The sequence below is a fragment of the Leopardus geoffroyi genome, chromosome D2 (genome assembly GCF_018350155.1).
Source record: "Leopardus geoffroyi isolate Oge1 chromosome D2, O.geoffroyi_Oge1_pat1.0, whole genome shotgun sequence".
NCBI classification, from domain to species: Eukaryota; Metazoa; Chordata; class Mammalia; order Carnivora; family Felidae; genus Leopardus; species Leopardus geoffroyi.
Genome location: NC_059334.1, coordinates 17,543,203 through 17,571,184, shown reverse-complemented (window position 1 = coordinate 17,571,184; position 27,982 = coordinate 17,543,203). Strand labels below are relative to the sequence as shown.

The 27,982-nt window shown below is 54.7% G+C and overlaps 1 protein-coding gene across 1 annotated transcript; it reads right to left on the bottom strand.

Annotated features, from left to right (window-relative positions):
- Positions 1-21: 21 nt before the first annotated feature.
- Positions 22-27,982, bottom strand: CD2H1orf198 (chromosome D2 C1orf198 homolog). Its single transcript, XM_045437393.1, has 4 exons — positions 27,597-27,982; positions 13,916-13,966; positions 3,735-4,268; positions 22-786 (listed from the first exon to the last, which is right to left on the bottom strand). Exons 1-4 carry the CDS (start codon positions 27,936-27,938, stop codon positions 730-732), a joined length of 984 nt encoding a protein of 327 aa, XP_045293349.1. The 5' UTR covers positions 27,939-27,982; the 3' UTR covers positions 22-729.

Below are 27,982 nucleotides of genomic sequence, written 5' to 3'. Positions count from 1 at the left end.
AATGACAAGTTAATACAAAACTTTTAAACATGCAACTCTTCTTAAACGACGACGAACAGCTTGAGTACGGATCAGGGCGGCTTGAAGACCATCTCTGCTATGTGCCAACAGCGGGGTTCCTGGAAATGACGTGAGGGTAGAGTGTGGCACACGATGCAAGGGGCGTGGCGTCAGGAAGCCCTGGGCATCCGGGAATGCTGGGTGGGGAGGAATCTTCCCGCGGTCACGGCCAGCCCGGCACACTGAGGCCGCCACAGCCGAGGGCATCACCGACAGCCACCCAGCAAAGCGCACGCCGCTCATTTCAAAAGGGGAGAGGCTAAAGGAGAAAGAGACGGAAATCGCTTTTATGGTTTTGGGGACATGATGGGAAAACTCTTTCTCCGGGGAGGGGGGAAAACGGGGTGGAATTGGGAACAGAGGCTTTATTCACAAGACCTACTCAATGCCTTAACGGTCATTTAAAAATTCCAAATGTAAAACTTCTGTTTATCAAATCACTGAAAATAGCATATATATCTGGCCTTACCAAAAAAGAGAAAAATCTGGAAATCCGGACAAGGCGATATTTACCAGTTTCCAAATGATTAAGAAAAGAGCGTACAGAAACCAGGAAAATACACAGGGAAATATTGCCCTTTTTTTTTTTTATCCTCCTCCACCACACCACTTTGGAAAACATTTAGGGGTTCTTGGTTTTATTATTATTATTTGGTTGTCTGATACATTTTACCAGTTGTCCAGAAAATCAAATCCTGTCTTCAAGACGACATTACTTGAGGTGACCTGCGGAAGGGACAGAAACACAGCAAAGTAAGATACACTTTTTTTTTTTTTTTAGTTATGTATAATCTAAAAACAGCATCTCATTTAAATTGACCCAAATGAGATGCCTTGCTTTTATCTCGGAGGCTCCCTGACCTCAATTTGCCTCAGTGCTTGGGACCAGAAAATGAAATAAACTTCAGGGTGAGCTACTCGCTCCGGGACCCAACACTTCTCCCCCTCCGTCCCCAGGCAGGTCTGAGAGCAAGTTTACAGACCTACCCACAGAGAAGAGGAGAAAAATGTATGTCCTCTGTCTGTGCAGGGACAGGCATGTTGGAATTGAGTCATCATGGAATAAGAGGACAAATGACAAAGACAGTCTTTCTACTGCTTTCTAGCACAAGCACGGGGGTCCGCCGGTGGGCTGCAGCCCTCCCGGGCGAGGACAGGACACCGTGACACCCCACTCTCCACGTAACTGGCCAATGACAAACTGCCTATGTGGAGACAACGCGGCAAAGGACTAAGCACATTCACAGGAAGCCTGTCTCGGGCCGGTTTGGCCGCATCCGACACTGATGCAAAGTGCCAGGAGTTCAGGCAAGCCGTCCTCTCTCTGCTTTCCTACCGGTTTCTTCGGTGAGGTTGGCCACTTCCCTCTCTGCTTTGCACTCAGGAATCCGTTCTTTCCGAGGATTTCACGTGCGGTCGCTGACTCTGCCCTCCCCCTCCACTTTCCTACGTCTCTGCGATTACGACTCTCTCACACTCTACACGTCAGAGGAAGAGCCAGGTGCCGGGTATGAGAGAGAGAAAGATCACTGCGGAGGCACGGAGGCCAGCCTGGCATGTGTGCCAGAAGGAGGAGGCGGGCGAGAAGGGTAGAGACACAGAATGGAGCCAAGAGATGGGGCAGGGTACCACAGGAGGCAGGGCAGGGAGGGGCCGAGAACGCTGGCTCAAGAGGGTGGGGACTCTGAAAGAACGGGCTAGAAAGCGAAGGTGTCGCTGGCGGAAGGCGGGTGGAGCTCCTGTCACAGGGCCCCCATCTCCTTCTTTGGGAGGACAACTCACAAGGCCACCTGCTGAGAGAGGAGCGGGGGCACCCGGAACCCCATTCTGGGAAACACCCAGCGGACGACCACAGCTCAACGTGACAAGACACGGCTGCTACAACTGGACAAGGGATCGGAAGAGGCGTGCCTCCAAAAAAGAGACACACAAATGGCCAAGAAGCAACATGCAAAGAGAGTCGACGTCGCCGAGTACTGGAGGCCTGCGAATCCAAACCACGAGGAGACCCACAGATACCATCTCCCAGCCATTAGGGTGGCTACGACCAAGAAGGAGAGAGAACACGTGGCGGTGAGGATGCGGAAAACGCGGCCTTCTTGCGCACTGTCGTGGGGAAGCAAGATGGCACAGCCACTGCTAGAAACAGTATGGCGGTTCCTCAGGAAGTTAAGCACGGAATTACCGTACGATCTATCAGTTCCTCTTCTGGCTTTCCATATCCCAAAGGATGGAAAGCAGGGACTTGGGACAGATACTCGTACGGCCGCGTTCACAAGGAGCATTATTCACAAACGGCCAGGCAACGGAAGCCACCCAAGCGTCCATCAGCAGACTGAATGGACAAACAATGGAGGTAAATCCATACGGTGGCGTATTATTCGGCCTTCAGAAGGAAGGCAATTCTGACCCATGGCACGACGTGGGTGAACCCCGAGGCCATGACGCGGAGGGCAACAGGCCGGTCACAAAAAGATGGGACGCTGTCTGATTCCGCTTACGTGAGACGCGAAGAGTAGTCAAATTCGCGAAAATATAAAGTAGGATGGCGGCCGCCAGGGGCTGGGGGAGGAGGGAATAGGGAGTCGGCCGATGGGGGTGGAGTTTCATCTTCCCAGATGAAAGAGTTCTGTGGATGGATGGCAGCGATGGCTGCGTAACAACGCGAATGCATCTCGTGTCACGACCCCTGGGTCTACGGTATACTCAATATGGCACATGGTACGTTACATGTATTTAACCACAATAGACATCCTTTTACATATGAGTTAACAGGGGAAAAAAAAAAAAAAAGACAGCCAAAGAGTCTGCTAACATGGAGAAAACCAGCAAGGCACACACTGAGAAGGACTTGCGGTGGGGCGGCCCCCAGGCGTGTCCAACTGCCTGGCCAATAGGTAACTTCCCCAGGCTCCAAAATCCAGACCCAATCCTAAAGACCACTCTTTTCCTCCCTCTGGCCATCCTCGTGTGGGAGCAGGTGGTCTCTTTTGATCCCTCCTGCCCTCCCCGCCTCGGGACTCACACAACGCGTCTGACTGCCAGGAAGCACTAATGTTCCCCCGGGGTGTGCTGTCCATCTCTGAGATGGACGGGACACAGGACCTTGTCTGTGGTCTCACCCACGTACGTGAGCTATCCATGATTTCCCCCCAGAAATGGTTCTCAGCCATGCCTGCACCCAAACTATGGCTTTGTTCATCGTAAATCCACGTCTCAAAACCAAGGCTTCCCGGGGCGCCTGGGTGGCTCAGCCGGCAAAGCGTCCGACTTCGCCTCAGGTCATGATCTCGCGGGTCGTGGGTTCGAGCCCCGCGTCCAGCTCTGTGCTGACACCTAGCTCAGAGTCTGGAGCCTGTCTTTGGATTCTGTGTCTCCCTCTCTCTCTCTCTCTGTCCCTCCCGTGCTTTCTCTCTCTCAAAAACACATTAAAAAACAAAATTTTTTTTTTAATTAAAAAAAACAAAACAAAACCAAGGCTTCCCGGGAATTGGTCAGTCGCCGCTCTCCCGATCCCAAAAGTCGCCCAAGGAGTGGGCAGGGCGAGGAAGGGGGAGGGGAAGAAGCAAGCATCTGTGGCCCAGATGCCCCAGATGCCCAGGGAGGGGCAACTGTGGCCCACCCGTCTTGTGGGAGGTCTCCCGGGGTCCCCCCCGGAGGAGGCGGCCACTCACCTGTGTAGGCATGGGTTCCAAGAACAGAGAGTCTTCTACGTCCTCCACGTCCTCCCGCCTGGCCTCGGGAGAGGAGAGCTTCCCCTCGGGCTCGGACGGGGTGGTGCTGGGGCGGGCCTGGACGGGCTGGGGTCTCTCGGGCTCGATGCTGACGCAGGGGAGGCCGCGCTGCTCCTGGCGGAGGTTGCTGGGCCTTTCGGCCTTGGCCTCCCTGTCCTTCAGGGCGGGGTCCTGCCGGTAACAGGCAGGCAAGACCTTTTCACCCTTCTCCATGGACTTGATCTGGCTGGGGGTCAGCGACTGGAACTCGGCCTCAGGCCCCTCTCCCCGGGAGCGCTCGGCGTTGATCTTCCAGAAGGAAGCTTCCTCTTCCTTCCGGGGGGGACCCAGGGCATCCAGGCTGGAGGACTTGCCGCCCTGAGAGGGCCGGAGGGCCTGCGAGCCCTGGGAGGCTTTAGACTGCCTCGGCTCGCCAGCCAGGCCGCTGCCCGGCTCTTGGATAGACAAGGAACACACGCTGAACTCCATCTGACTCTGCAGCGGGGACACAGAAAGGAGAGAGCCAGCCTTACGATCCGGGGCAAGGGCTGCACCAGCTCCCGCCTCTGTGCGCCCGGCAACATCAACACCGGGTGTCGTCCATCTGCCGAAACCGTCTGCCCCTCAGGACGGCCATCGGCCAACCCACCGCACGGGAGCGCGGCCACCCAGGCCCCCAACGGCGCAGAGGCTCTGACTCACTGATGACTGAGGCCTCACTGCTGGGGGAGTAGAGCACCCCCTTGTCTTGTCGGGACTGATTCCAGCGCCTTCCAGAGGAGCAGCTGTCTGGCGGTGACCGCCCTCCCTGGGAAGGTGATTGAGAAGGTGCACGGCCCAGCCAGGCCCGGCACGGCCGTGAAGGTCAACACCCGGCCCCCACCGCCCAAGGCCCTTCGCTCCTGACCTAGGGCGGCGGGAGGGCGGACAAGCGTGAAAGAAACCAACCGCGCCAGACCCTGCTTTCCTGGACAAAACCACGAAGGTCAAGGGTGGGCCTGAGTGCAGCCTCGGAGACCCGACCCACCCGGCCTCGCCCTCTCTGCCTTCTCGAAACCTGCTACAGAATGCACGCCTGTGTGCCCCAATTCTCCCGCGGAAGCCCTAACTCCCAAAGTGACGGTAACAGGAGGTGGGGCCTTTGAGAGGTGATCAGTCTGAGATGAGGTCATGAGAGTGGGGCCCCCCACGATGAGACCGGTGTCCTTATCAACACAGACACAAGGGCAAGGATCTCTCTCCCACCGCTCACGGACACGAGGAGGTGGCGGTCCTGCAAGCTAGGAAAGTGGGCTCTCACCAGAACCCCGTCGCACTGTCACCTTGACCTCCCGGCCTCTACGACTGTGCGAAATGAACGTCTGCTGTTTGGCCCCCACCCCCCCGCCCCCGTATTTGTTGCGGCCTCACAAGCCAAGCAAGACCTCGTGTCACGCAGAGGGGTCCTCTGCTGGGATGCTCCCCGCTCAGCAGGGCTCTGCAGCTCTGACCTCGTCCTGGTCCTGGAAGCCGGATGCCATCGCCCACCTGTGAGCCTAGGCCCCCGAGGCCAGGGCAGCGCCCCCACCCGGCCCGGCTGTCCCAGAAATGCCTTCCTTGGTCCGAGACTGCTCGGCACGGCGGCCTCTAAAAACGCCAGTGCTGCTCTGTCCTGGAGAACAAATCATTAGATGGAAGGAATCCCAAGCCCCGTCTCCAGGCCAGAGCACACGGACGGGGCCTCCCGGGCCTGCACAGCAAGCAGTCTCCCGCCTCAACCATCTCTAAAATCAATCTCGAACAATCTTGAACATTCCTCTCTTCCTCCCCACTTTGCTCTCAGATCCTCCTCTTCTTTTTTTTTAATTTTTTTAACGTTTATTTATTTTTGAGACAGAGAGAGACAGAGCATGAACAGGGGAGGGGCAGAGAGAGAGGGAGACACAGAATCTGAAACAGGCTCCAGGCTCTGAGCGGTCAGCACAGAGCCCGACGCGGGGCTCGAACTCACGGACCGTGAGATCACGACCTGAGCCGAAGTCGTACGCTTAACCGACCGAGCCACCCAGGCGCCCCATTTTTTTTTTTTAATAAAAGCAATGAAACTGCACTGATAATGCGCAGAGTCGAGGAATCAGGAAAAAAGCATTTTCTTTCTACCTTTTGCATTTTGGGGGAGCCATTTTCGTACACGTATCATAGGAGGCGGTGGTTCTGTTACGCATGTAATTCGGGGTGTTGTGTTTTCACTTACTCGTGAGCGCGGCCCACGGGGTTATGTGGTCTTTGTGACCATTATTTGTACTGCGTACAAGCTACTTCCCTGAGGAGCTGCCTCACCGTCTACTTGACCGTTTTCTCACTCGCGGACAACCTGCGTCTTCTGAGCTGTGTTCTTTCTTACTATTAAGACTGCCACAACCACCTTCGTGCCTACAGCGCCCGCCCGTGTGGACTTCGTTTCTTCCGATCGGCTTCCCGAAGTGAAATGTCAACACAAAAGCTTCCCTCTCTTGCGGTTCTAGGTGCATCCCAGCCAGCTTGTTTTCCAGGGCTGCCCCGATTTCTAACGCCACCAGCCCAGCGATGTATCAGAGGATATTTTCAGTGACTGTTTCCACGTGGACACAGTGGAATTCAAAACGGTGCTAACTCAATGTGCAAAACACAGTTCTTCGTTACTTGAAGGCATATGCCTTCGCTTGGTTTCACAAACTGGCCTGCGGTCTCAGTCTGACACTTCTCCAAAAGCCTGGACTCTGGTGGCCACAGGTCACTACTCAAGGCTTGTAAATGAGATGTGATAAAGCCACGAGAAAAAAACTACGTTCGAATCACGAGCACAGGTGCCCTGAAGCTCGCCGTTACGCCAAGGAAAAGACGTCAAAGCTCTGACGGTCGCGGGTGCTCGAGTGCGTCTAATGCATCGGGCGCTTTTTCGGTGTTGTTGGACTGGGTTTGGTTTTTTTTTTTTTTTTTTTTTTTTAAGTTTATTTATCTGGAGACAGAGGGAGTGTGAGCGGGGAAGGGGCAGAGAGAGAGAGAGGGAGAATCCCAAGCAGGCTCCACGTGGTAAGCGCACTGAGTCCGACGCAGGGCTCGAACTCCCGAAACCGTGAGATCGTGACTTGAGCTGAAATCAAGCGTCGGACTGAGCCACCCAGGAGCCCCTTGGGCTGGGTGTTTTGTTTTTTTGTTTTAATTTTCATTCTACAGATGAGCAAATGGGACATGGGGAGCAATTCAGTGAACTGTCCAACCTGGATCCGGTCGTGCTGGGCATCACGCCAGGTATAGAAACCAGTGGCCACCAGGGATGACATCCACATAGACACCGGAGAGCCTTGCACACAGCAGGCCTTCTGTAAGTATGTTGATGATCTAATCTGACTTTCTAAAGGGCTGTTTTTGAATGAACCATTCTTGGTACTCTGCATATTTCCAAATTCCACGCTAGAATACAGGGAGCCTGTGGGCATAGAGAGGACGGGTTTCTTTAAGTAAGCAAGTTGCTAAAGATACCTCGGAAGTAGAGACCAAGGCTTAGAATGGAGTTGACTTTGATCTGGAAATTGCAACGTAAGGAAGGCACTAAAAAGCGAACACTTCATCAAGCCTCGGGCTTTTTTAGGATCAGCAATTTCTCCAGTGGGATCTCTGCTCAGAAGGCTCTGGAAGGCTAGGCTGAGCAACTGTCTACGTGGAAGGCAGCCACGGACCGAGCCAGGGATGCTGTGGAGAGGAGGCCGTCACAGTGGTTCCCAGACTGCTTCGGGCCATCGCTGGAAAGGCGCCCAAGCAGCACTGGCTGGGTGTGACATCCTTGAACGCAACGACAAATGACGGAGGCTGTGCCCATGGCGCCTTGGGCAATCGGAGACCGTGTGGCACTCCTCGAGGGACAGAGCCACCTGGTCAGAAGTCTGCATGGGGCGTTGGCAATAGTCCCAGTGGGTCCCCTCTGGGCTCTGGCTCCTCTCACGCCTTCCTGCACGCCTCCCTCTGGTCACCAGGGGCCTGGCTCATGGTACCTGTTGTCCACAGCAGGGACACGTAGCAGAGCCGGGGTGAATGCTACTCTGGAGCCCCCATTTTGGGTGCCCAGTGTCAGGTCATGGGGTCTGGGCTGCAAAGCTCCCCCCCAAGTAGTGTGGCCAAGCCACCGTCCTGTCCTGTGGACTTCGTCAGAGCCTGCAGTCCGGAGACTGCTGGGGACTGTCCCCCTCGCCTTCCACCAGGCCTCTGAAGGCTATGCCATAGCAGAGGTTCTGAGAGACAGGTGTGAGGGGTGCCCTTCTGACACTGGAATGGGTCAGTGAGCAGGACGGGGACGGCCCTGCCTCGTGGAACTGACAGGTCTAATAAGGGGGCTTCTTGTGGACCCCATGATGACCACCGGAAGGTGGAAAGTGCAAGGATGACGAAGTTCCAGATGCCGCTCTCTTATTTCTGGGAAGAAGGCTGTTTTTCTTGGGGTGGAGAAAGCGCCCTTGGGAAGGGAGGCGGCGTCGGCCGCGTCCACCAACGCTGGGCGACATCGAGCCGGGGCCCGGCAGAAGGACGCGGCCTGGGAAGAGCAGCCAACGGGTCAATGACTCCAGCTCGCCCACCCGGGGACGGACGGGAAGTCAGGGCGGGGGAATCCGACTCTGCAGTCTCACGCAATCTTTGAGACGGGAGATGGGGGAGTAAAGGGGGAACCCCCCCCCCCGCCCCCGTCGCAGCAACGGTGACAGCTCATCACCCCCCACGTCCCGGGCGCTAGCTAAAGCCCGAGGGAGGACGGCGCGGGAGGATCTCGTCCGGCCAAGCCAGGACTGGGCGTCAGTCACCCCATGTGGGGAACTGGGTCTCAGCTGGCCGCGTCCGTTCTAAAAACAGAAAGACCACAACCGAGCCCAGGATCTATTTTTACGCCCCGCTCACTGGAGAGGAATGTGTAATATTTCAGTAAAGGGGGAGTGCGTGCAGCCAAAACTAACTGTTGGGCTTGGCAGCGTCCGACCCATCGAAATTGTTGAGACAAAGGCTACAGAAGCGTTGTCAGGAAACATCCTAGTTTACTGGAGCAAATCTGAATAAGCCCACAAGCCATCTAGCCTTTATTCTCCCACCTCCTCCTCCAAAGAAGGAAAGAGGAGGAGAAGGTCCGAAAAACTTTTAGAATCACAAAACCAGGAGAAGTGACAGCCTGACAGGGAAGGAAGGCACGGCAGGACTTGGCCACTGGGGACGTCAGACCCTCCGGGCCCGCGGGGGGGAGGGGCAGGGCCTGGTGGATTCCCCGCCCCCAACCCCCAGGCACTGGGCTCGGACCAGGGGCTAAATTACAGACTCCTATGCTTTTCCCAGGGAGCAAGGGGACCTTAATCCAGACACGTGGATTAATCCTGCTCCAGCCCCCATGCCCGTACGTCGGGCAGAGTGAGCCTGGGGAAGAACCCAACAGAGGCCCAACAGCTGGGAGGTGCACCGGGGCCCCGGGTGCCGAGTTTCCAAGGTTCAGGGGCCAATGACAGCCTCCACTGCCCTCCCGCCAGGGGCTCATCATCTCACGGGGACAACAATAGTAATGCCACATTTTCATCTAAGAGGCAGCCAGGTTGCTACGGCACAGCTTATGTATATGGTCCTGGGCTCGGATGTCTAGTCCACACCCCGCACTCCATGCCTTCATTTTCTTATCTGTAAAACGGGGCTGTTGCGAGGCTCACACGAGAGAAGGCACGGCAGGTGCTCAGCAAAGATGGGGGGCATGGGAGCCGTGGGAATCAGAAGAACGCGGGTTTGCAAAGCGTCTGGAGGACAGACTGGATCCTCACAGATGGATGGGGTGGGGGGTGAGCAATGGCACTGGGGCAGGAAAGGCCATGGCTCCTGGGGCAGGAGAGCATGGTGTCTGGGGCACGGGGCTGAGGGCCACAGGACATACCAGCCGGAAAGACCCCTGGGGCCAGAGGTGCAGGGCTAGGGCCACTGGGCTGAAGGAACAGACACATCCCTCCACACACAGAGACCCAGGAAAGGTCAGGGTGCCACAGGGCTCAGCTCTGACTCTCAGGAAGGTGAGCCAGGGTCAGAACGGGTGCTGGGGGGCAACGAGGAGGGAGCCGTGACTGCTGGGCAGAGACGGGGGTCTCGGCGAAGAAGGTCCGGGGACCTCAAGCAGCACAGGAGTCAGGCTGGGACGGGGCCACAGCGTGGCTCCAAACTGTCACTGGCAGTAAGGAGAGAAGGCCAGCAGAGCTACAGGCTGGAAGCAAGGGACTCCTCTAGGCACTGAACACCCTGACGGGATGCCCTTCTGTCCCGCCACGGGCGGGAGCCACCCGCAAGCCAAACGGACTTGCGCTCCAATCTCTCTCCGTGGATTCAAGCCGCCTGCCAGGTACAGCGTTCTTCGAGCCCCTGCCCAAAACCCTGACCCAGAGCGAGAGCAGGGACACTGATCTCCCAGGGGCGAAAGAATTCAACGTGTGTGCACATCCCGGACCCAGAGCACACAGCAAGCAGGAAGTGTGATATCATTCACGGATCTTTCAAAAATTCAGCACAAAGCCTCCTAAGTGCCCACTCTTCTTCCCAAGGAAGGGGCGGGAAGGCCTCCCTCCTCTGGGAACGGTTTATATTGGCCCTCAGAGACCTTTTGATGCAGAAGGAAATCAACGAACCGATCCCCACCAGCCAACTTACCATCCCCAAATAGGCAATGCACGCTGGGAGGAGGACCGAGATGGACAGAAAGAAGCCAGACATCTGGGGCAGGGGGAGGGGCGCATGCTTTGAAGGGGGGTTGTCCCTAGAGCCCAGCAGCCCAGCGCCAGGGCCTGACCTGCCTCTGCAGACATCTCCTCTAAATTCCCCAGCCCAGACCCACCAGGGAATGCCAAGAATCCTCTCTGCTCCCTGCCTCCCCTCTCTGGAGCATTCCAAGCGCTGAGTTTCTTCCTCTTAAAAGATCAGTAGCATGAGAAAGGAATCCACCGAGGGGGGCCCACAGGCTGACAGATGGGTGGGAAAGATAAAGGCCAGCTCACCCCCAGCTGGGGCCAGCTCACCCCCAGCTGGGGCGGGCAGTTCTCCCTCTGAGCCTCCCCTCCGTGCTGGAAGAGGGCAGAGAAACAGGGGCACCAGGGCAGCTCAGTCTCAGAAGGACGTGCCCCAGGCAGGGAGCGCTGGGCTGGAAGACAAAGCAGGACTTGAACAAGGGGGTACTCTTCCACAGACCATTCTGCACTTGGCCCCCAGCCCTCAAGGGCACTCCCGATCACAGCTGCGTTCCGCTGGGGCGGGGACCCCTGGCCCCCCGAGCACAGGTCCAGCTCACTCTCCGTGGGTGGCACCCCCATGGGCTGGCCTAAACGGAGGAGCCCACACAGAGTTAACAACGATCGGTCAAGCTCCTGGCATTCTCAGTTCTGCCAACAGTCAAGACCCTCGGTCAGGCTGACCCTGGCCTCGGATGACGTGACTGCCAGGCTAAGAAGTCAGAGCAGAGAAAGAGTTGGTGAGTGAACAAGGCCAACAGAAGAACGGCTGGGGGAGCCCTGCCCAGCCTGCTGAGTCCCAGAATCATAAGCAAATAAATGTCCGCTTTGGGCCATGGAGCTGTGGGGTAGTCTGTTATGCATCAACAGATAACTACTGGAGAGCAAGAGAACCCGCTGCTGGGCCCCGAATCCCACGCCTGGAGATCAGGGCCGCCCAAAACCACCTCCTGTTCGCAGCTCTCCAAAAAGGTTCTCACCAGTCCTCAGGGAGAGTGCGACGACGCCCGAAAAGCAAGGAGGCAGGGCGCTCCAAGTTCAGGCCGGGGAGGTGAGTGGTGGCACTTTCTCGAACTCAACGCTGACTTGTGCAAACAGAGTGGAGCCGAGCCTCTCTGCTCTCTGGAATGTTCTCTGCTTTGTCTCTACAAGGTTCTAACGCTAAACTCTGTAAGTCCAACTTCAAGAGATCAAACCAAAAGGTGAGGACCCCAAGTGAGCCCGCCCGTTGGTTACGTAAGCTGGTTCTCCGCAAAGGGGGCAACACCGATTAACTTCCAGAGGCTTCTCGACTGACAAGGTGCCTGGGGGACCTGGCTGGCAGATGTGGACCCTCAGCACCAGCACAGGGTGGGATCTATGTGGGACAGTTAGCTGTCCTCGTTCTCGTTCACCTATGCCCCACACCGGCCCCGGTGGCTGAGCCCCATCTCGGCACCTGCTCCAACCACCGCCCATCCTTGTCCCAGACTGTCACTGCAGCAAGTTAATAACAGATGGAGTGTCCTGTCCCCAAAATAGCAGGTTCAGTAATATTTCACAAGGTAAATTCTTAATAGAGCTGATATTCTCATGGGGCATGAGACGGACGCAGAGCGTAGGGCGTCATCACTCTTTTGACCTCCGTGCCTTCGTCGCTGTGGTATCCTCAAACGTAGGACCCGGTCTGGGGAAGTCTGTGCTGCTTTCTGGGCTACTGCGTCCGAGGCTGCTTGGTCCCACCCTGCAGAGCGTCTGTCTGTCTGTTACCGGTAGATATCACCGGCAGGGTTAGTGCTCCTCAGTTATTCACCGGGGAGCCCAAAAAGAAGACTGCGGCTCCTGGCTGAACGCCAACGTGACGATGCAGTCTCTACCCACCCACAGCTTCCCTGACAGTGTCACTAGACAGGGGATTCCTCGCTGGTTTCAGGAGCCACTGTGTTTCCAGGCTGCTCCTGGATGTCCTTCGACCGGGGTCCAGATCCCTAGGGAGACCCCAGCTTACAGGCACCCCGTTTCGCTCGCGCCGCCCTCTGCACAGACCTAGATTACTCATCTGCAGTGGAAATAAAACATGGGCACGTGCTGAGTGCAGATGTAGGATGTTCAGGACCCCACGTAAAGGTGCGCTAAAGGCAGCGGGCATCCGCACCCGCCGGGTGGACGCGTGCACCTGCATTGACAACACACATTTCCAAAACCGCTTCCCAGCTCTCACGTGAGGACCGGGTCGTGCACCTCGCCATCTGGGGACGGCTCAGGTCACACGGGGCCCACTCAGCAGCTCTGCCTGTAGGCAACAGCGCCCCCTGCCCTCGTCCGCCGGAACCCTGTCAAATGTTCCATTTTCAGACACAGGTCCCCCCACATGAGGGCTTCCCGGGTGTCTTGTGGACCCCCTCGCTGCCCTGCCCCGCTCTGACCCACCCTCTCCGCAGGCCCCTGCGTGCCCATTTCCGCTGGGATGAGCAATGTGGGCCCGGCCAACAAGCCCCTGCGAGAACAGGCACTTCAGAGCCCTGATCTGACCTCAAGTCTGAGCCCCGTTCCAGGCACACTGCCGTCCTCGTCACCCCATTATGGGGAGAACCCTCCGACACGCAGCACTAAACGTTCTAGACTCTTGCTCGTTTTAGTTGGGTTACAGACACCTGCCTTTTGGTCGCTTGGCCCCCTACTAACGCACTTCTACCGGAGCAGCGAGTCAGGACGGGGGGAAACACACAAAGCCAGTTAAGCTTGACGCCATGAATCAACTCTAGCAAGAATCATCACCTAGCATCATCATCACCACCAAAGTGAACAAGGGACTAGGGGTTAGCGATCCAAGCTGCGCTGTACCGCTAACACCTGCCCATGTGTATCCACTGCCTCATCAACTTCACAGGCTTCCAAGAGTGTATGTCCTTTTTTCCTCCCCACCCGCCGCCCCCAGGACTGTCACGCCTCCAGGCAGACTCTTGCAGGCAATTTTGATAGATCTGCAGTCTCGTCTCTGCCACTGTCCCTCTCCTGCCCCTACCCTGAGTTCATTTTAATAACGCCTGCCCCCCCTCAAAAGCTTCTCTCCAAGCTTTGCTTTACGGAGCGCCCCCACTAAGGTGCTGAGTATTGGTCAGCAGAGCCAGGAGCAGAGAAAGCCCCGGATGGGGCTGACTCTGCTTTCCCAGGACGGCCGGGGTCCTGGTCAAGGGGCGACCACTTTAATTCCATCACGATGCCTCCCCACAGGTTTCCTAGCTCATCTCCACGGTCTTCCCTCCTCTCCTTTTCCACCAGCAGGGGGGCATCACCTGCATGCAGCAGGATGGTGGGGCCTCTGCCTTCTGAGTCCACCGAGAGCTACAAGAAAAATACACAACCATGCCATTCTTTTTCAAAAGGACAAACAAACCTAAATTTAATCCAACTTACCCTCGTTTCCCAGGAGAAAGGGGCAGAGTGCTCATCTTGCCAAGTTATGTCCTGAAATAAAAATGCGAGAATAAATCTGAAACCCAAACCCAAACATACCCCATGCAAACATCCACCCAAGGCCACAGGGTAAGTAAGACTTAGGACTCGTCCCAACTCCTGGCTTGGAGCAAGCCTGATGTTTGGGTGCTCTGTGTAGACTGCACTGACCTTCTCAGTCTGGCCTCACCCTCACCTTTTTGGAGGTGGCCAGGCACGCCCCTCCCCCACCCAAAGGAGGCTCAGTGAATGAATGGGAGGGAGGCCCTGGGGGAGGGGGGGGGAGAGGGGGAGGGAATCAATGATCGGGATGTGAGCAGAAAGGGGAAGGGGCTTTACAGACTTGAGCCTCAGCTCTAGGAGGACTAGACATTATGGGAAGATGAGGCAGCCTTCGGAGCCTCCATTTCCTCATCTGGAAGAGGAGAATCACGCTTCCCTTGCAGGGCTGTTGTAACGATCAACATGGGAACAGAATGTCAGGCAATAACCCTCCAGCCAAAGCCAGTGCAGCTGAGCCTCCGTGCCACCCCCCCCTGCCCCCATGTGCCCAGCAGAGATCTCGAAAGGGCCGACTGGCAACATCAATGAACATCCCCATTTAGTACAGGTGCCTACTGGTAAGGAGAGCTCTGAAGTCACCCCCACGCTCCCCAGCAGCACACGATGGAAAGTGCCCTCCAGAACCGGAACTGAGAATCTGACCTCGGATCCAACGTGTTTTGCACACTGGCCTGAACAAATGAGGGGAACATCGCCTTTTCCTGGCTACCCCCTCCGAGCCCCCAGCCGTCCTCCTGTGCTACCAAACGTCTCCTCTGTGCCTGCTTCCACTGGGGATATTTTCGGAACCGAAAGTTGGGACACGCTGAAAATGGGTTAAAGTATTTTCAATTGGGAGGGTCCTGGGGGCGCCTGGGTGGCTCAGTCGGCTGAGCATCCGGCTTCTGCTCAGGTCACGGTCTCACAGTTTGCGAGTTCGAGCCCCACAGCGGGCTCGCCGCTGTCAGCCTGTCAGCACAGAGCCCGCTCCGTCTGTCCCTCTCCCCCTTGTGCTCTCCCCCAAAATAAATAAATATTTAAAAAAAAAAAAATTGGGACGGCCCTTGCTTAAAGCACCCCCGGTAAGAGAGGTCCTCCCCCCATAGGTGCTCCCACCCCCAGAGTTAGGCCATCAGGCTCTGTCCCCCTCTGGGTCTGCAGATGCCCTACTTTGGGAGCAGCGCTGTCCCCACCTTAGCCTCTGGGCCGGTTTGCATCGGCCCCATGAGCCTGGCTCTCAGGGCAAAAACTACTAATGAGCTAGAACGTGGGCCACTGCCCTGCCGTTTGGAGCTCCAGCTAAACCCCAGGTTTACAAACTCAGTTTACAAACTCTTGTCCCTCCAAAAACAGAAGTGGGCCACCAGGAGGAATGTGAACCAACGGGCCTTTGTGACAAGAGAGAGGGGCTGCAGGCCTAGCTTCAGCGGCAGGGGATTCCTGCGTCCAGCCCAGCCTGTGTGTGCAGGGGGGTGGCTGGCGGAGGGCACGGCCGAGCCAAAGGACCTGAAAGTCTCCCAAAGTCTATGAGCTCAGGAAGCTCTAAGCTCTTCCTAGAATAATAAAACAAGAAGGATTTTTTCCTACGTGGGGAAAGTGAAGGAGGCTCGTGGCACTTACGTATCATTTATTCTGGATTTGGAGCTGTGGGGGCAAAGGAAAGGGAAATCCACTGGCAAACGTGGTCCTTCCAACCCGAGGTGGGACAGCCCAGGGGGGCCGCCCCAGTGGACAGAGGAGGGGCGCGGAGATTAACTGGGCAGGCAGAGCACAGAAGGGAGCAGACCCAGTGGCCAAGGGCATGCTGGAGCCGGACTCCCCTTATCATGGGCTATGACCTAGCCTTAAATATCAGCTACACGGCTGAGATCGGCCAAAATGAAAACACAGCTTTTGGCTTTGCAAGGAAAATGAGCGCAGACTCACAGGAGCACGGACTGAGCCGGGAGCCTGGTGAGCCAGCAGTCACCAGTGGCTGCAGCCCATGTTAGCTGAAATTCCAAGGGGGTCGAAGACAGAGAGGGGGGTCACACCATGAACCCTCCCCAACTTGGTGTCAGGTCAACAGTCTTTTGTTTGCGGCCAGCAAGAAACTCAGTCGAGGGGCAAATTCCTTAGATTTCTGCAATCCTGAGCTCATAAAAATACTAAAACGCCTTACAAGAATAAACACGCCGAGCACAAATGTTGCGGAAGCTCTGATGTCAGCCGAGGCTGCGCGCTCCAGGGCTGGGAAGAGGCTCCCCGGGCAGCTGGATGCAAAAGGGCCTCAGAACTGCAGAGTGGCGGTGCGGGCACACACAGTGTTCTCTTTTCTTCCAGTCCCGCGATGACCGGCAGGCAACCAAAACGTGGCCAGGCACGCGCTGGTGGATGCCCACACGTGCTTTCTGTAGGGGTTGCTTGCAAGGCGCCCCCGCCAGCCCTCCTGGTGCCCGAGACCTAAAACGATCGAAGCACCAAACCACGCCTGCCGCTTAGACCACGGGATGTCATGGAGTGGGGGCTCGGTCGTGGCCCAGAGTTACCCTCACAGTCAAATTCCTCTCCACGAGGGAGGTCTGTGCCAGAGACAGCGCTGCATCTCTCTGGAAACGACTTCCTCTCTGCAGCACGGCACGGGAAGAAGCCTAGAAGTCACTAGATCCCAAAAGAGCAGGGCAAAAAGCAGAAGGGAAGCCACCGAGAGCCACAGGACACACAGCCCCTGGAAATTAACACGTGGGAGGCTCTGCTCTTCGCCACGTGGCTCCAAGGACTCCCGGATGCACGGGCACTAACTAGTCTTTCCTCTGACATCCCGGAGGCCCTGATTCGCTCTTGCTGGAAAATATTCGCCCAACGTAACGTTCACCTCCCAATGGAGAAAGTACTTTAAAATAAATAAATAAATAAATAAATAAATAAATAAGAATGTCTATTCTCTGCCCGTAGTACCAGAACGCATATTTGCACAAAATCTCCGGCATTTACTTTACTGTTTGGGAAAAGAATGGAGGCCGGAGTGTTTTAAGATCTCTGTGGGGCCCCCCTTTCGGAGGCCGCAGTCAGCCGTGGGCTGGAGTGGGCTCGCGCCAACCCACGCAAAAGTGGACTGTGAGAGGTTTAGGGATTTTTGAACCTGGTGTTAAACATAGCCATTGCTATTATTAAAAGAATTAGGGGCGCCTGGGTGGCTCAGTCGGTTAAGCATCCGACTTCGGCTCAGATCATGATCTCACGAAGCAGCCACTTGAACAGATGCTCGAACGCCGGTAAGCACGGCCGAGTTACACGCCCGGGAGCCAGAACGTGAAAACAACGCAAACGTCCGTCAACAGATGAACACACAAAATGGGACAAACACATCCGGTAGCAGAATACTACTCAGCTTTCAAAAGGAAGGACATTCTGAATCAGGCTACAACCTGGATGAACCCTGAAGACATTGCTAAATGAATGTGCCAGTCACCCAAGGGCAGATGTCATATGCCAGCTAGACGAGGGAAATTCACGGAGACAGGAAGGAGAATAGAGCTCACCAGGGGGGCAGCTGGAATGGGAAATCATTGTTTAAAGGATTCAAAGTGTCTTTTTTTTTTAATGTTTATTTATTTTGAGAGACAGAGGCACAGAGAGAGAGAGAGAGAGAGAGAGAGAGGGAGAGAGAGAATCCCAAGCAGGCACCACCCTTTCAGTGCAGAGCCTGACGCAGGGCTCAATCCCACGAACTGTGAGATCATGATCTGAGTGGAAATCAAGAGTCACTCTTAACCGACTAAGCCGCCCAAGCAGCCCTGGATTCGGAGTTTCTGACAGGTGATGGTAAAGTTCTAGAAACAGAGAGTGCTAATGGCTGCACAGCAGTGAGAATATACTAAACGTATACTTAAAAATGGTTAGAAGGGTCCATTTTATGTTATGTATATTCTCCCACAATAAAGAGATCTGAAAAGGCTACGTACTGGATGAGTCCAACTGTATGCGTTCTGGAAAAGGCAAAATTACAAAGACAGTAAAAAGATCTGTGGTTGCTGGAGTTCGAGAGAGGGCAGAGCGCAGAGGATTTAAGAGCAATGAAAACACTCCATACCATATACTGTAGCGATGGATCCTGTTCTCAAAACCTACAGAATGTGCCCCATCAAGAATAAACCCCAATGTCAACCACAGGCTTTGGGCAACGACGATGTGTCGAGTAGGCTCATCCACTGTAAAAAACGTTCCACTCTGGCGGCTGATGTTGACAGTGGGGGAGGCTGTGCACGTGTGGAGGGAGGGGTTTTCCACTCGTTTTGCTAAGAACCTATCTCTAACAAATAAAATCTGTTTTTCAAAAAAAAAAAATGTTCCCCCTGAAAAAACAAAACCCTACAAAAGTCAAGAATGCTCAAAACTCAGCACTTCCTAATTAATTACCGTGGTGCCTCTGGCTACTACCTAAGGTCTTTGGGTTAAAAGTCATGGTCAGAGAATGATTTCTCTGTAAAAGTCATGACTATTCTAAAATTATTCCGGAATGAGAAACTCTGGACTTAAAATTGACTTCAAGTATGGTGAAATTTTACAAATATCAACCTTTCCTCTTAATGAACCGGATTAGACACGACTGAACATTTATTCTTTTGTAACTTTCTTTCCGCTTTCAGGGCCAGCGAATTTTATCGTTGTGTCTCAAGCGTGTGGGGCCGATGGCACCTGTGGACAGCACTGTCTGCGCTGGGTGTCCCTTAGGTCCTCTACAGGCCCACCCTAAGAAGGAGGCCGACCCGGAGGCATGGACTATCTGAGGTGGCCTCTGATCTCCCACCGCACAAGGCCAGGCCAGTAAGGGCCAGCAGACAGGAAGCCGCACCTTTCCTGGAACATCTGAAAAACCGTTTCTGAGACCCTGCAGCACTTGGGAAGTCTAGGCTACACCCTGGGCCTCTCTGAAGGCTGGGGGCCTGTCTGCCACCTTGGCCCGAACAAACCGCACCCTCTCTGTGGCAGGCACACCTGTCCCAGGTATTCGATGGGAATGGCTCCTTCCCACGTGCCTGGGGTTCACGCAGGCACTGATCACAGACACCAAACTCCAGACGCTCTTGACAGGGCCCGTACCCCAGCCGTTCCCCGGCCTGACTGTAAATTGGCGTCCCCTAGGGTGCTGTTACAACCGGCAGAACCTGTAGGTCCCATCTGCCCCAGTTTTACAATGCTAACAACTCCCTAGGTAATTCTAATGTCGCCGTTCCATGGGGCGGCTTACCTGGTTCCGCTCACCATAAGACGTCAGACTCCCCACACATCATGAGCGCTTGACCACAGGGCCACCCCAGGTTGCCCGCGCCTGCGGACCTCCGGGGCGCAGGGGCCTGCCTCTGTCTGCCCAGTCCACACCACGTGCAGTGGTGCCCTCAGTCACTACTGCTAGGTGGCTCTCATCATCCCCAGACAGGACCTCCTCCCAAACCCACCCAGGGTTCAAGCTGCTCTCACGAGAAGCCCGGGGCTTCTGGGCCAGCTCTCTCCCATCCTACTCTGGAGCAAGGCGAGATCAGGGCTCTGCGCATTAGTATAATCACCCGAGGCAAATGAACAGTCTCCTGATATGCTGCAAGGCTCCAGCATAATGCAATTCGCACTTGAAAACATTCATTCCCTTATTCCTCCATATGCATTCAAAGATGACCTACGAAACGAGTGCAGCTGCATTTCTAACGACGCTGTTGCATACCTACGAGAAGTATGCAACCGTTACGGACGAAACACTCTCATCTGCTGGAGTCAGAACGTCCTCAGAACGTAGGAATACGGTGCACGGTTGGCTAAATTTCAGTGCCGACGGGAGTTAGAATCCCAACCACTGAGCATCCCAGAAATAGACGTGCTCCTTGAGTAATTCAGAAGCAGTGTCAGGATCCTGGAACATGGCAAGGTGCTCACTGGAACCACACGTCGTCACTGTGCTCCTGAAGTCCCTAAATTAGAGGAGATTCTGGTTGACAGATGGTGGCATCTTGACTTAAAGGTAAAAAATTTAAACTGTGAGATACCACAGGTCGGAGAAATCAGGCTCAGCCGGCGGAGCCTGGAGAAGGGGACAGAAACTCCCCTCTGTCGCTGACTGTCGCGGCCCTCTAGTGATGTCACGTGGTCTGGGCTTCCCGGCACATCCAGCACGGAGCACATTGTCCCTGGGGAGCTGTTCCGTGTCAGCAGCAGCACGGTAGAAGCGGGTGAGACAATCCCACTCCGTGGTATGCAACCAGACAAGTTGAAAACCTACATCCGCACAGAAACCGGCACGCGGATGTTTAGAGCAGCTTCACTCGTAATTTCCAAGACTTGGGAAGCAACGGAGATGTCCCTCAGCAGGTGCATGAAAAATACACCGCGGTTCCCCCAGACAATGGGTTGTTATTCGGCGCTACAAAGAAATGAGCTATCAAGCTGTGAAAGGGCCTGCGACGCGTATTACTCAATGACAGAAGCCAATCTGAAAATGCTACAGACTCTCTGGCTCCCACTACGTGACATTCTGGAAAAGGCCAAACTACGGAGACAGTACCGAGAGCGGGGCTTGGGGATGGGAGGGACGACCAGGCGGAGCACAGGATGTTTAGGGCGGTAAACGATGCCGTATGATGGCTACGTGTTGTCATACGTTTGGCCTGACCCACTGAATGCTCACAAGAGTCAGCCCCAACGTGAACTACTGACTCTGGTGGATGCTGATGCATCAGTGCGGGTTCATCCAAGGTAACAGGTGCACGACTCTGAGCGGGGCTGTTGGGGGGGGTGTGGGTGCTGTGTGTACGTGGGGGCAGGGAGAATACAAGAAATCTCTGTAATTTCTGCTCAGTTTTGCTCTCCACCTAAAACTGCTCTAGAAAACAAAGTTTACTTTAAAAAAAAAAAAAAAGACAGGGGAGTGAGGAAGAAGAACGATTAAAATATGCCCTTTTTTTCAACCAACGGCTTCTTTTTAGGGACCATTATTTATCTATTTATGGAATCGATGCTTTTCCCTCTGACGTGTCATATATTTAACTCTGCTGAGATAGGAGGGTTTCCATAAACGCAAGGACAAAACTTTGGTCCCCACAACGGAAAGGCAGCTAGGACTGAACTAGCGGGCAGGTTCCACAGGGAACACAAAGTCAGACACGAAAGCTGGGTGCCATGGCGGTAATGCGAGCAGGGGGAGGTGGAAGAGAGTTTGAAGGCAACAGACAGAAAGGTCTAGGGGCACCTGGGTGGCTCAGTGTGTTCAGCATCCGACTTCGGCTCAAGTCATCATCTCATGGTTCCTGAGTTCGAGCCCAGTGTCAGGTTCTCTGCTGTCAGCACAGAGCCTGCTTTAGATCCTGTGTCTCCCTCTCTCTCTGCCCCTCCCTAGCTTGTTCTCTCTCTCTCTCAAAAATAAATAAACATTAAAACATTAAAAAAAAAAAAAAAAGACAGGTCTGGTCTTTATTATTAAAAAAAAAAAAAAAAAAAAAAAAGGATTTTCTTCTCCAGAATTAAGGGACTCTCTTGAGAGTGTGAAAATGACTCCTGTCAATGAGACAGGACTCCAGACCTGCCCACATGCTTCCCAGCTCTGCCCCACCCCTTCCCTGCACACCCTCCCACAGGAGCCAGGGAGAGGACCACAGGCTCCCTTAGCTCCCAGGGCCCACCTGCTCAGTACCCTTCCTCTCCTACGTGGGGTAGCAGGCCAGGTGCTAATCCCGGCAAAGAACCTTCCCAAAGGGGAAGCGTGCGGCAGAGGCCCAGCAGCCTCCCCCTCGCGGTCCAGGAAACGGATCTGAACTCAGGGCCACATTCTCAACTCCTGTCCAGAGCCGGGGCACAGAAACCCAGGTCCTAGGATGCGAAAAGCCACGTGGACCCTGTCATCTTTTCTAAACAATGCATGGCTCTACCAGACAGAAGGTGGGAATCGTAATTACACATTCCACCTTCCTTAAAGAACAAATCCCAAATACTGAGAAAGCAACTCTCAGATTTCCCCCTTATTTTTTTAGTTTCTTATTTTTTATTTTCTGCCAAAGGCTGAAACAAGAAAAGACCAAACTGCTCGAGGGGAAGGGTCAGAGGGGTCCGCGCACGTTCGCTGTCAGGCCATCACGTATCCAACCTCAAACCTGATGAAGGTGTGAATACTTGAGGAAAGTTCTAGAAGGACACTACCAACTGCTTCACAATGCTGCTCCTGCATGGTTTGGATTTCTTAACAGTAACGTACAGGTACACGATTTTACGTATTTTGTAACAATTTAATTAGTTAATTTTTTAAAAGACACAAGCAAGGGGTGCCTGGCTGGCTCCGTCAGCAGAGTGTGTGGCTCTTGATCTAAGGGTCACTGAGTTCGGGCCCTAAGTTGGGTATCGCGGTTACTAAGAAAAATAAATAAACTTAACAAAAAAAAAAGAAAAAACCTAGGCTGGCCAGCCTCGACCCTGAGGAGGAGGAAAAAGCCCCGAGGACGCTGAGCACAGACAGCAGCTTCGCCAGGTTTGCCGAACCGGGATATTCCATGCTGACCCCCTGGCCTCGGAGGCCCGCCCGCGATCACTTCTGGGAAAGGCTGGGAGCAAGAGCGAGGGGGGTGGGGGAGGGGGGGTTGGTAAGGCATGGACCCCCAGAGGCCCGAGAAGCGCAGGCTGTTCAGAGGGTGTCAAGGGAGTCAGGGAGGCCAAGGCTCAGCCCCAGAAACGGAGGTGAAGGCGGAGGGGGGCAAGGGGGCAGCCAGCCAGACCCCAGATCCCTGCGGGAGGGGGCCGGAGGCGGGTGCCCAGGAGGGACATTTCCTTCCCACAGCGGCTGGTCTTGCTCAGCTGTTCGAGAGGGGGTGGCGCTGTGTGGCTCCAGGGCCCTAAACCTCTGTGTTCTGCAACGTGCAAAATCCAGATCAGGGTCGCGGGGGGCTGGCACACGGCAACACCCTTCCTACCCAGCTTCACCTACTTTACGTGAGGCGGGAGGCACAAGTGGGTCCGGGAGAAGTCAACACACCAAATTTCCAGGCTTACCTGCTGGGTCCCTGTGTGGAGCCTAGAACGTGACCCAGATCCTGCGAGACGGGTGGCAAGGGGTTTGGGAGTGGTCGCAAACATTCAGCTTTTGGGGTTTTTTTTTTCTCCCCCCGCCTACTTGATAACGGGAAGCAGCAGAAGCAGACTGAGTGATCTCGAAAACCTTCTAAAACGAAGACCTTCTCATCTCCCAGAGTAAGCCATTCCCCAGACTTTACTGCTAAAGGATGGCAGGGGAAGTCGGACTGCGAAAGGCATCCGCTTGCAAACACGCCTTACCGTTCATACCACGTACGGGACCAGAAGGGCGTGTCCCAGCATCTATGTCGCTCCAAGCCAGGACTGCCACTCATTTCATGGAGGGAGACCTACGCCCTGAGCAGGGGTCGCCTTGCTGGTGACATGGCCGGAATGGAAGCCAGGTCTGGGGACACTCCGCTTCTTTTGCTAGGAGAGACGTATGCCGCCAGCAGGAGCTCCAGATTCTCTGACAGGAGCTGCTTGGGGACAGGATGGGGGGGCAGGAGGGGCTGGCGGCCTTGTGTGGAAACAGTACGAAGATCATATGTCCGAGGGGGCAGTTTTTAAAGGAGGTGGTGAAAATTACGGGCAGCCTAAGCAGTCCTAAAGCCAGAGGGCCTCTAGTTTCTAACGTAATAGGCTGAGAAACATTTGCCGAACTGAGTCCCAAGGGAAGTAAAAACTGAAAACTGATGGGTCCCCTCCTGGCCAATGCACAAAGGCAGCCAATCTCCTCCTGCACCAGGCTGGTCATCCTGGCAAGGGGAGGGGGATCTGAGCCCTGGTCTTCTCTCTGTGCAGACAGCGAGGGTAAAAATGAACACAGATGCCACAGTGCTGAGCAGTCCTACACAGAGCAGTCCCCCCTGACCATACTCGTGGCCACCAGAATCGATGGCCATCATTATGCAATCAGGTTTCAGAGCGCCTGGGTGGCTCAGTCACTTAAGCGTCTGACTTCGGCTCAGGTCATGATCTCACGGTTCCGGAGTTCCGGCCTCATGTCAGGCTCTGTGCTGACAGCTTGGAGCCTGGAGCCTGCTTCGGAGTCTGTGTCTCCCTCTCTCTCTGCCCCTCCCCCGCTCGCACTCTGTCTCTCTCTCTCTCAAAAATAAATGAACATTAAAAAAAAAGTGTGTATATAAATACCTATCTATCTATCTATATTTACACACACACACACACACACACACACACACACACACACAATCTGGTTTCTAATGACTAGATGCTGGTCACATATGACTTAAAATGTGGGATACAAAAATGTTACTGGCAACAGGGGAAAGGGTATTCAGAGAAACAGGTGATGTCCTTGCCTTTCAGGGTAGCTGAAAGGGTGGGGTGGCACAATCTGAGGCTGATGTGACTGCCGATCTGGAGACAGGCCACATCATGGCCAGGCTGTGGACAGAGCAAACCAAAGCTTCAAATACTTGCCCCAAAGCACAGCACCAGAGCCCCCCAGGACAGAGCTCCCTGTCACGTGGACAACTCTGACTGGACAACCCCGACTGGACAACCCCAGGCTTAGCAGCAGGAAGAATATGTTTATTTCATAATAATGACTTTTGTAAGTGGAAACAGAGACTGGCTAATACAGTTGCCTCTTGAACAGCACCGGGGTTAGGGACACCTGTGCAGTTAAAAATCCACATGTGATCTTCCAACTCCCCCAAAACTTAACTAACAGCTTACTATCGACCAGAAGCCTTGCCGATCACATCGGCAGTCGATTAACACGTATTTCGTGAGTTATGTGTGTTTACCGTATTCTTCCAAGAAAGTAAGAGAAAAGAAAATGTTATGCAGAAACTCATAAGGAAGAGAAGACACATTTACAGGACTGTGCTGATCAGGAAAAAAATCTGCATATAAATGGACCCACGCGCTTCAAACCCATGTTGGTCAAGGGTCAATGGCATTCTCACCGTCTTGTAAGCCCACAGGCCCTTCGTGGACATTCGCTCTCTTCTATCATCCTGTTAATGTCACTCCCATCGCAAAGGCGAGAATGCTGAAGCTCAGAGAGGTCTGTGATTTCACCCCGGTCAAAAAGCTGGGGGAGCCAAAACTCAAGACTGACTGCAAAGCCCAGAGTCCTCCTACTTCAGCCTTAGGAAAGGGCCTCAAAAGCCAGGAGGCCGATGATCTTTCGCTGAAGTACTAAAAATAGTCCCTGCTCATCATCTAGGGTCAGACAGCAGCTCCAGAGAGAGCTGATTCACTCAAAGCACCCAGCCATCAGAGGTCTGTCTGTAGATGTGGGGCAGGGAGTGCGGGGGCGGGGGGGGGGGGGTGAGAGGGTAGGACACTGGAGGGCCCTGGAGAGCATTCTCCCCCATTCCATGATTGGCTGCCGAGGCCCCTGGGACACCAGAAGACAGATCAAGTGGGAAGGGACAGAGTGCCCTACTCACTCTGGTTTAGGGCCCTTCTGGACAAACCTGGGTCACCTATTTGGGCCACTCTGCCTGGCAGCCTACCCACGGTCACTCCCCACCCCCTGTCTCCATCCATCGTCCCTTGTGTCTAGGAGCCAGCCCTCTCCATGAACAGCTCTCCTCCTGGACCAGCAACTAGTCTGGGGCCAACCTCCTGCCCGGTCTCGGGAAATGCATTTTAAACCCCCTAGTCCCATTAATCCACACAGCCACCACAAGCAAAAATACCCCACGGGCAATGTTCCTAAGTACCCCTCCTCTAATTCGGTGTCTTCTATCTCTCTGCCCATCTGCGCTAAAGTTGGTCAGAGCCATGTCAGGGCACGTTCCCAGCCCGTTTTGTAAAGCTGAGTTCCAGTGCGAAAAGCAGGGCGGGTTTGCTCCTGGAGAAGCGTGCAGGTCCCACACTGAACAGTTCCATTTGCTTTTAAGTCACACTGGGTTTACAGACTCAGAAACAGCTCAGTGTGGTACCCAGTTAAGGAACTGGAGCACAAAATGAACTTGGCCACATCTTTCCTTATCAGTGATACTGAGCCCTTATATGGCAAGGGCCTTTTAATGATGAGCAGGCATGCGGGTATTCTTAGCCGGACGCCAAGCTAAGGAAAAATGACAGTCACTCTCCAACATCTGTTAAATACTTACAAGTTTACTTCCTCTCATATGTACTTACTCATGACTTTTCCAAAGAGAGAATGCATGTTTTTTCATCGCTGGAACCTGAGCACACACACTTGCAAACATTTGCATACACATGCGGATTTTCACACGGAAAATGTTTCAGCTCTCAAATACATTTTGAACCTATATTTTCATGCCTCCAGTTTACCACACCCTTGTTTTTCCTGGCAAAGCCTTCAGAGTTTCAAGTGCAGTGGAGAACTTTTCTTTGAATTCAGTCAGAAGAAGGCAGTGGTGCCAGCGCATTGCACACATCCCTCACATGTAAGTGGGTTTATGACCGCAAACATTTTGTACTAATAAATGTCTCAGCACACCCAAGTCTGAAAATCAGCTTTAGAACTCGCCGTCCTTTCCTTCCCCAATCCACGACACCCTCCGAAAAAGCTGCCAAGCGCAGCACCCCTCCTTGAGGCTCGCAGCCTTAACAAATGCGGGTTTCATTTGTATACTTCTTTTTCTACTTCTCGCTTCTTTTGACTTCGCCCTTCATGGTAAAAGTTCAGTGTGAAAGGCCAGCCAGCCACAGTGCAAATTCTAATGGCACCAAAGAGGCTTCAGTGAAACAAACAAAGAAGGAGAAGAAGAAGAAAAGAAAAAGACCAAGTTTCCAAGCGGCACTGAACACCCAGGCCTCCGTGGCTTAGGAGGGGGCATCCCTGAGTTTTTTCCTGTACGGTTTACAGTGTTTCTCTCCTCTAGAAGTGTGGGCACAGTGTCCAGATCAGAGATGCAGACATGCCCTTATATGTAGCAAAGGCTTGCTGGAGCCCATTTAAACTCATCCCTTAGCTTCTTGATGGAAAAACGGGGCTCTGTGCTCACCCCAAACCAAAGCTGCACAGCGTGCTCACCCGGAAAACATTTTAGGGAAACATCTTCGGTTTTGCCTCCTAACCCTGGAAGGCACCTCTTCCTTCTCCTTATCTTGCTTGACAATTTCACCTGCCCCATACAGCTCATCACAAATATTAACATTAATACATATAACTTTCGGAGTGCCTTCCCTGGCAGGCACGGGGTGGGTATCATTATCTCCGGCTTACACCAGGAAGGGGGGTGGAGACTGAGGCTCTAGGAGGTTAAGTCACCCATGGCCATACAGCCAAGTAGCAAAGTGGATCAGAACTCAGGCTTGGCTGGCTGAAAATTCCTTGCCGTTTCCACTCTGGTCCGCCTCGCTTAAGAGCAGCCGCCTATGGCTCGGAGAAGTCTCTGGATCCGGTGAGGCCCAGCAGAGCAAGTCTAGATGGAGGGTCTTTAAAGACCCCCTCCTCACGGCGATTCTCAAACTCCCCCTGGGGAGCCCCTAGCCCCGCGCCCCCGGCCCTGGGACGCCCCTCGCGCCCACTCCCATCTCCGCGCCTTCTTGCCAGCCCGGACCCCCGCAACCTGCAGGGGCCACGAGAGGAGGGGAGAGGGTCCCCGGCCCCGCCCGCACCTACCTCGTCCCCGAAGCGCACCACCTTCTGGCCCGTGGGCCCGCGCAGGCCGGGGAAGCGCGCCAGCTCCTCGGAGTCCCCGGGGTCCCCGGGGGCGCGGGGCGCCGGGGCTCCCGGCCCCACCAGGCACCGGTCGATGATCTCGTCCTGCTGCGCGGGCGGCAGCCGCGCCCACTCGGGCCCGTACTTCTCGCGGATCTTCTCCTTGTCCTGCATGATCTTCCTGGCCATGGGGCTCAGCGACGAGAAGTAGGTGAAGCGCTTCCGCTCCCGGTCGTCCAGAGGCCGGTTCCCGCTCATGACCGCCGAGCGCGAGGCCGCGATCGCCGCCGCCATCGACGCCATGCCCGGCCTGCCCGCCGCTCCCCCCCACCCGCGCCCCTCCCCGC